Genomic DNA, 9,011 nt, shown 5'->3' with positions numbered 1-9,011 from the left:
TGCCCAGGCGGGTCTCGAACCCGCGGGCTCAGGCAATCCACTCACCTCAGCCTCCCAAGGCGTGGGATTACAGGCTGAGCCACCGAACCCGGCTTGTTATTTTTTATAGAGACAAGATCTCCCTATGCTGCCCAGGCTGGTCTCTAACTCCTGAACTCATGCGATCTTCTCGCCTCGGCCTCCCTAAGATCTACGATTACAGGCGTGAGCCACCGCCCCGGCCCAGTCCCTATTTTAGTCATCCTCCAGTATCCACAGGGAATTGATTGCAGGACCCCCCCTGTGAATACCAATATCTGTGGAAGCTCAAGTGTTTTATATACATTGGTGCAGCATGAATCCAATTCTTTCCAAAATATCTTTTGTAGCCGTTTCATTTTCTATTTTTTTGATTTAGGATCTAATGAAGGTTAGCATACTGCATTTAGCTATGACTCTTTAGTCTATTTTTCGGAACAACCCCAGGTGTATTCTCCTTTTTTGTGTTTTTATAACATTGGATTTTTCTTGAAGAGTCTAGGCCAGTTGTCTTATGGAACACCCGCGTCGTGGACTTGTGTGACTGTCTCTCATGATCATGTCCAGGAAGCACTTTGGGAAAGAATGCTACAGAGGGGACATTGTGCTCCTCTATTTCATGATAGTGGGAGGCACATGATACCCCGTTGTCCTACTGCGGTGGTGACTGCCAACTAACAACTCCCCCCTTGTAAATATACATCAACCCTTTGTAATCTGTGGGGTAAGATTCTCTTATTCCCCATCAACCAGAGGTTTTACCATTCATTGATGCTGCTTGCCTGAATCAGGTATTTCATCAGTGCTTGCAAGGGGGTGGTTTTCTAATTCTAGCTACCATTTCTTCTAAATTTATTAGCTGGTATTTAAGAGAGACATATTCCTCCCTTGTCTCCTTTTCTTTTCTTTTTTGGTATCACAGTAGTCTCATATTAATTATTTTAAAATGTAATATCTTATACTACTACATAATTGTCATTATTCTTTTGTAGTCTTAAATTATTCCAAATTTGGAGATGCATTTATTTTTTGAGGGATCAAAAATATGTTCCTCTGGCTAGATTATAATATTTAGATTGTGTTTATCAAAATTGGCTTGTAGTGCCAACCAATTTGTTGGTGAAGGCATAACTTAAAAATACAGATTCTTGGACTGGGCACAGTGGCTCCCGGCTATAATCCCAGCACTTTGGGAGGCAGAGGTGAGAGGATTGCCTGAGCCCACGGTTCGAGACCAGTCTGGGCAACATGGTGGGACCTCATCTCTACAATAAATGAAGAAAAATTAGTCTGGTGTGGTGGCACATGCCTGTGGTTCCAGCTTCTTGGAAGCATCGCCTGAACCCAGCAAGTCGAGGTTGCAGTGGCCGTGAGCAGCGTGTCACTGCACTCTAGCCCGGGTGACAGAGTGAGACTCCAACTCAAAAAAAAAGAAAAAAATACAGATTCTTGGTTGTCATATCAGTCTCGTGTATCCGAATCTTGGTGATGTCACGTGACTCCTCTTTATTACGAAGATTTTCAAACATATACAAAAACAATGAGAATAATTTAAAAAATTCTCATGTACGCATCCTAGCTTCAATAATGAATTTTCTTTTTTTTGAGTCAGGGTCTCTGTCGCCCAGGTTGGAGTGCAGTAGCGTGATCACAGTTCACCGCCACCTCGACCTCCTAAGCTCAGGTGATTCTTTTGCCTCAGCGTCAAAAGTAGCTGGGACTACAGGTGTGTGCCATCATGCCCAGCTAACTTTTAGATTTTTTTTGTAGCGAGCAGGTCTTGCTTTGTTGGCCAGGCTGCTCTCAAACTCCTGGACTCAAACAAATCCTCCTGTCTCGACCTTCCAGATTACAGGCATGAGCCATCATGCTGGGCCTAATATTCTGCCCGTCTTCTTCTATCTTGTCACACACATAATTTATCCGTGAATTTGTAGCAAACCAGAGACCTCAAGTTACTTCACCTGTAAATAATTTAGTATGCAGCTATAATGGATAAGAACTTAAAAAGTATAATAATTACATCATTATCATCCCTTACAAAATTAATAATACTTTTTTTTTTTTGAGTAGGAGTCTCACCCAGGCTAGAGTGCAGTGGCACACTCATGGCCATCTCAGCCTTGATCTACTTCGGCCTTCCAAGTAGCTGAAACCACAGGCATTTACCACCACGCCCAGATATTTTTTCAATTTATTGTAGAGAAGAGGTCTCACCAAGTTGCCTGGCCTGATCTCAAACCCCTGGACTCAGGCCATCCTTTCGCTTCCGCCCCTCAAAATGCTGGGATTATAAGCATGAGGCACCGCTCCTGGCAATAACAATTCTTTCTTTGTATCATCTAATATTCAGTCAATACTCAGATTTCTCCAATTGTCTCAAAAATATCTGTCTTGCAGATGGCTTCCCAACAAGTCTATACATTATATTTTGAGTCTCCTCAGTTTTTAAAGTGGCTGTATTCTCCTTGTCCTGTTTTTTTTTGCAACTTTTGACTTTTTGTTTGCTGTTGAAGATACCAGACCATCGTCCTGTGGTATATCCTGTTTTCCTGACTTGGTTGACAACTTCCTATGATGTCATTCAGCTTGCTCCTCTGTCCCCTGTGTTTTCTATAAACTGATATTAGATCCAGTGGCTTGAATAGATGGAAATATAAATCTATTTTTCTTGCAAGAATATTTCAGGGGTGGTACTCTGTATTTCCTACTGTAGTCTATTATGAGACACACCCTGTCTGGCTGTCCCATGTCTACACATAAGATGCTAAGGTGAGTACCTAGGGTCAGGTGGTATTGGTGCATTCTCCCTTTATAAAGTTTCCCAGTGACCTTTCACCTAATGGCTTGAACATTAATGATTGTTGCCTCCACGAAATGGGCAGATTTATTTTTGTTTTAGAGAGTCTTGCTCTGTCATGCAGGCTGGAGTACAGTGGCACTACCAGAGCTCACTGCAGCCTCATCTTCCTGGGCTCAAGAAATACTTCTGCCTCAGCCTCCTGAGTAGCTAGGACTATAGGCATGTGCCATAATGTCTGTCTAATTTTTAAATCTTTTGAGAGATATGGTCTTTTATGTTGCCCAGGCTGGTCTTGAACTCCTGGCTTCAAGCAATCCTCCTCCCTTTTCTCCCAAAGTGCTGGGGGTTACAGGTGTCAGCTACCATGATTGGTCTGGAATGGGAAGTTTTTAATCAAACTCCTCAGGTATCTATTAGCACATTAAAAATGACAAATCATTCATTTAATTATTTTTCCAAATGTTTCCAATTTTTTCTCAATCATTAGACCACCAGAGAAATGGTACAGTGTCATGGGCTAGATATTCTGGGTTCTAGCCCTTGCTCTGCCACTAACTTCCTGTGTGATCCTGAGCAACTGTATGGCCTTCTCTGAACTTCATTCCTCCCTATCTGAACAGGATGGGTATAGTGATCTGTTGGGCCCTTCCTGCTCTACATATTTATTCAGGATATCATCAGAAATTGAGAATGCAGCACTGGCTTAAGGCATCTATGATTGCAGCCACGTGACCTCACCTGTCTGATCATGGGGGGGGTTTCCTGATCAGGAGATCAATGACCTACTGAGACTCCCGAGAGGAGCTGAGAAGGGATGGAGCTACAGCATTGTCCCCTCCCGCTGAGGACTCCGCCAGGAGAGGTTGTTGCGAAAGGTTCCTGGTCAGATCTCCGCTCTGGCGCCATCAAGGCCTGTACCCTGGAGTATGATATTTTCTATGAACCTTTGTTACCCCACATTTCCAGGACAATAAAAACCCAGCCTGCCTACTTCCCAAAGCGGTCGAGATGACCAGGGAAGCTAAGACACAGAAAACCACTTTGTCACCATTTACTTTTTAATAAATTAATTATTATTATTATTTTTAATTTTAGAGACAAGGTCTTTCTATGTTGCCCAGGCTGGCCTCGAACTCCTGGGCTTAAGTGATCCTCCTGCCTTGGTCTTCCGAAGTGCTGGGATTATAAGTGTGAGCCACTGTACCCAGCCACCGTTAGCTTTTTATCAAGTCAGGGAACAACCTGAATATTCACCAACAGGGGAGTTAGCAAATAGATTTATGGTGCACATTCACCCTGGGAAGCATGGTGAGCCTTCAAAAATGATGAGAGACTGGGCTCAGTGGCTCAGCGTGTAATCCCAGCACTTTGGGAGGCTGAGGCATGTGGATTGCCTGAGCCTGCGGGTTCGAGACCAGCCCGGGCAACTTGGCGAGACCTCGCCTCTACAATAAATAAATAAAAAGTTAGCTGGGTGTGGTAGCAAGCGCCTGTAGTTCTGGCTACTTGGAAGGCTGAAGTGGAAGGATCGCTGGAGCCCAGCAGGTTGATGCTGGGGTGGCCATGAGTGTGCCATGGCACTCCAGCCTGGGCGATGGAGTGAGACTCCAACTCCAACTCCAAAAAAAAAAAAAAAAAAAGATGAAGTACAATTCTATGTCCCAATATGGAAAAAAAAAAAGAAAAGAAAAACTAGAGACATATTGTTAGATGGAAAAGCAAACTTCCATAAATTATTCTAAGGGATGTATAACAACATAAAAAAACAAACTGTATTTCCATTCACATACGTATGTGGATGCACATGTAGAAAAAAAATCTAGAGAAATATATACTAGCTTAGATATCAACGATTACCTCTTGCGTAGAAAACGGAATGGGGGATGGGGGTTATTGGGAGGATTCTCTATATAGTTTGATAGTTTACAATAAGAGCATATTCATTTAAAACTTGGGAAACGACAAGGCAGGCCCAGTGACTCACGTCTGTAATCCCAGTTGGGAGGCAGAGGTGAGAGGATAACTTGAGCCCCGGGGGTTCGAGACCAGCCTGGGCAACATAGGGAGAACTTATCTCTACAAAACAAAACAAAACAAAAATTAGCCAGGTGAGGTGGTGTGTGCCTATAGTCCCTATACTGGGGAAGCTGAGACAGAAAGATCTCCTGAGTCTAGGAGGTGAAGCTGTAGTGAGCCATGATTGTGCCACTGCCCTCCAGCCTGGGCAACAGAGTGAGACCCCAACTCTTGGGTAACAAGAAATCAAGATAGAACAGGTGAGGATAATCATCATTGTTTGTTACCACTGTGATGACACCTGTGACTATTACCTTCCCCATACAGCATGGGTCCTCAGCCAGGTGTGAGGGCAGGTTTCAAGGCTGTACATTGTGGCTTCTTCATAGGTCACAAAAGTCTTATGCAGTCTAGGGGAAAGGACAAATAAATGCCACTGAAAACATTTTTGCTAAAATATTTTGCGAAAACAATTTACTCCTAAAGAAGTCGTTATCATAGATCTGTAAGTTAGCATGCAGTGTTCTGTTACATTTCAAACAGTGGTATACGTCACACTTTAACAACTTTCAGGAGTTTGCTGCCTTTTTTTCTTTTCTTTTTTTTGTAGTTATCTTTTTATGCATGAATATTTAAGTGGCCATCATTGAATTTGTTCTTCTTGAACAAACAGTAACTGTGCATTCATGTAGGTCTGCAAAATAGGAAAGGGGGGATATGGCTGGGGAGAGAGGGTGGAGAAGGCTGGAGTGGGCGTGGCCAAGCCAGTGATTCTGACCTTTCTGGGTTGACCTTCCCTCCTTCCTGTTGCCGAGGGTGTCGGGACGTTTATGATGCCTGCCCTGGACCAAACCCCATGCAAAGGTGATAGGCTCCTGCCCAGCACCTTGTAGGATGTGATGCCCGGGTCCCAGTCTGTCCTTTTCTCCTGTCCCTCTTCCTAGGTGACCTTTCTGGGGTGGGGCGGGCCGTGCTGCAGGACAGTGGGTTGCACAGACTCCGGATACACAGTGTGAACTGCAGGGCCGAGGGCAGCGGCCAGGAGAGTAAATGGGCCCCGACTTATCTAGAAACCGGAGGTAAAATCCCAACATGCCCCTCCGATATCCAGAGATGCTGAGCAAGTGTCTTTAGGCATCTGGACCTCCATGGTTTTCACATGTAGGCTGGGTTTGAGGAGGAGACAGTGACCTCGACAGCGAGACATGCTGAGAACACAGCCTTTTGATTACTGCTCACTGAGGTCGACATCTGCAACACAGAGACGGCTCCCTTGCCTAGGACTGGCAAGTAAATTAGCAGATTTGAAAGCTGTAGGTTAGACAGGTACTAGTGACAGGTGCGGGGCATAGGACACAGTAGGGAGGGGTGGAGACTGGCAAACCAGAGCACACGTCCTGTTCTAGAAGAGGTTGATCTGACTTCCTAAAGGAATGAAGGCCCAGAGGTGCCAGATTGTCTAACCAATAAGAAGGCAGAAGTTTGCTTTTTTGTTTTTTTAAATGTGAAACCTTCAGGTTTGTAAGCATTGGCTAAAAAAACGAAACAAAACAAAACTGTGAGCATCCCTCAAAACATAAGTGAAGGCCATAGCCAGCTCTTAGGCCGTTAGAAAAAAAGCCACAGAAAAGCTGTCAGGAATAGCCAGATGTCAGAAACCTGGTGGTGTGATGAGTCTAGCCGGCTCAGAAAGAGATTTGCAAAATGCTTTGGAGTGGAGTTGCATGCGTCTTTGAGGGCTGGTTCTGCCGGTCTTAGCTGTGAGTGCCAGTCCTAGCTATGTGACGAGGCATTTAAGCCTCAGTTTACTCATATGCAAAGTGGGAATAAAAATAGTGCCTACCATAGAGGCTCACCGTAAGGAGTAAAGACGGTGTGCAAAGCTCTTGGCATGGTAACCTGGCACAGTGAAATTGCACAATAAATTTAACTGCTGGGTGAGTATACACTCTCAACAGTGTTTTGGAAGCTGGAGAGTGCTCCGCGGGTTAGGTGGGGACTGGCACACCTATTTGGGTTATGATAATTTGGCTTTATGGGGAGTATTTTTTGACTATCCCAGTTTAGACTTTTGAGGCCTTTCTTCACATTTACAAGGACCTGTTTGGGTTCGCACGTCCTGGGCTCAGCTGAGCCTGTGGATTTCAGCATTCTTTGTTTTTATTGCATTTGTCTTTTCCTTCTGAAACTGTTTTCGCATCAAAATTTCGAATATGTAAGCATTATTATATGGGTGTTTCGTTCATGATGAAGTCACTGGAAAGTCTTTATTTTGTTGCTCAGTAGGTTTTTTATCTTTACCCAGTTGTCCTAAAAGAATTTTGCCTGGGCCGGGCTGGGTGGCTCAACCTGTAATCCCAGCACTTTGGGAGGCTGAGGACAGTGAATTGCCTGAGCCCGCGAGTTCGAGACCAGCCCGGGCAACTTAGCGAGACCTCGTCTCTTTTAAAAATCAAAAATTAGCTGGGCGTGGTAGTGTGCGCCTGTAGTTCTGGCTACTTGGAAGGCCGAGGCGGAAGGATTGCTGGAGCCCAGCAGGTCGACGCTGGGGTGGCGGTGAGCCTGCCACTGTACTTCACCCTCACTCTCACGGGCGAGAGTGAGACTTCAACTCAAAAAAAAAAAAAAAAAAAGCATTTTATATGGAACAAATTACCCTGAGAAGGTGCGTAGATTGATAGGGAGATTGGGATGTGGAGGTTAAAAGGAAAAGAAGGATGTTTCTAAGCATCTCATATAAATACAGTAGTTTATAGAGTGCCTTTGTATCTTTCATACTTTTGTAGAGACAGGGTCTCTGTCACCCACGCTGGAGTACAGTGGCGCAATCGTAGCTCACTGCAGCCTTGAACTGCTGGGCTCGGGCGATCCTCCTGCCTCAGCCTTTCAAGTAACTACAGGTGCGTGCCACCTTGCCCAACCTTTTATCACTTTTGATGCTTCCAGGTAAGGAGATTTAGCCTCAGAGGGGTGCAGGAATTTGACAGTCATTTAGCTCATTAGCAGCAGGGTTGGATCTGGCCTAGAGTCTCCAGTTGGGATTCTTCCTCCACTGCCTCCAAGGATTCGGGAATGGCAGGCAGGGTGGTGGCCTGGAGAAGTGGTCCTGTAAATTGACTCAGCAGTCAGAAGAAAGGCAGCATGCCCTCAGGGGCCCAGAGCGGGGTGAGGGAAGCAGGACTCACCTCTGGCTGAGATGCTCAGCGCAGTTCAACAGGATGACCATGCAGTGCACAGTGAGGACCCCGATGGCCAGCAGGCTGATAGGACCAACCTGGAGTAGAGAAGAGAGACAGGGACAGTCAGCCACGCACGGATTATGCCCACACCTGGCCCGGTCCCAGCTCCCATAATAAAGCTGTCTCTGAGGTGAGAGAACTGCCTGAATGTCCTTGGGCCCCAGATGCTAGGGTTCGAATGGGCTTTTTAGCATCGCTGTAAAGTGGCTGCCCAACCTCTGCTGGGATACTTCTAGGGACAGAGAGCTCACTACCCTACACGTGGCCCATGTATTTTCTCATCTGCCTCAAGTTCCACCCATTCTGAGTTCCTCATTGTGGACTTCATTCCTTTCACATGCCTTAGCCCTCGGGTCCTTGAAGAGGTTTGAGGACCAAGGCTCTTCTCATGACAGTCCTCCTCCAGGGCACAGTTTATCAGCAGGAGCATTATGGACGTTTGGGGGTAGATGATTCTTTGTTGTAAAGAGCTGTCCTGTGCATTGTAGAATGTGTTAGCAGCTTCCCTGGACCTCTGCCCACTAGGTATCAGTGACTCTTCCCGTGGTTGTGACAACCAAAGATGTCATTAGACATTATAAATGTCTGGGAGTGGGGCATGCAAAATTATTCTGAGTAGAGAGTCACTGCTCTAGTGTGTCTCATTTGTCAATATTCCTTTTTGGCTGGGCTCAGTGGCTCAGTCTGTAATCCCTGCACTTTGGGAGGCTGAGGCAAGTGGATTGCCTGAGCCTGTGAATTCAAGACCGGCCTGGGCAACTTGGTGAGACCTCATCTCTTCAATAAATAAAAAATTAGTCGAGGGTGGTAGCGGGTGCCTATAGTTCCAGCTACTTGGAAGGCTGAGGTGGAGGGATCGCTGGAGCCCAGCAGGTCGACACTGGGGTGGCCGTGAGCATGCCACTGCACTCCAGCCTGAGTGACAGAGTGAGACT

At 45.7% G+C, this 9,011-nt stretch overlaps 1 protein-coding gene across 1 annotated transcript in view; it reads right to left on the bottom strand.

Annotated features, from left to right (window-relative positions):
• The window catches only part of SLC36A3 (solute carrier family 36 member 3), a 34,007-nt gene that overhangs the window by 16,388 nt on the left and 8,608 nt on the right, over positions 1-9,011 (bottom strand). The window contains exons 3-4 of the mRNA XM_008067794.2: positions 8,023-8,111; positions 5,152-5,247 (exon numbers count right to left, since the gene is read on the bottom strand). Coding sequence (XP_008065985.1) covers positions 5,152-5,247; positions 8,023-8,111 — 185 coding nt within the window. The remainder of the gene's footprint in view (positions 1-5,151; positions 5,248-8,022; positions 8,112-9,011) is intronic.

The sequence above is a fragment of the Carlito syrichta genome, unplaced genomic scaffold (assembly GCF_000164805.1).
Source record: "Carlito syrichta isolate Samal-C Ts95f unplaced genomic scaffold, Tarsius_syrichta-2.0.1 Scaffold107891, whole genome shotgun sequence".
Classification (NCBI taxonomy): domain Eukaryota; kingdom Metazoa; phylum Chordata; class Mammalia; order Primates; family Tarsiidae; genus Carlito; species Carlito syrichta.
This window is presented reverse-complemented; position numbering and strand designations above follow the sequence as displayed.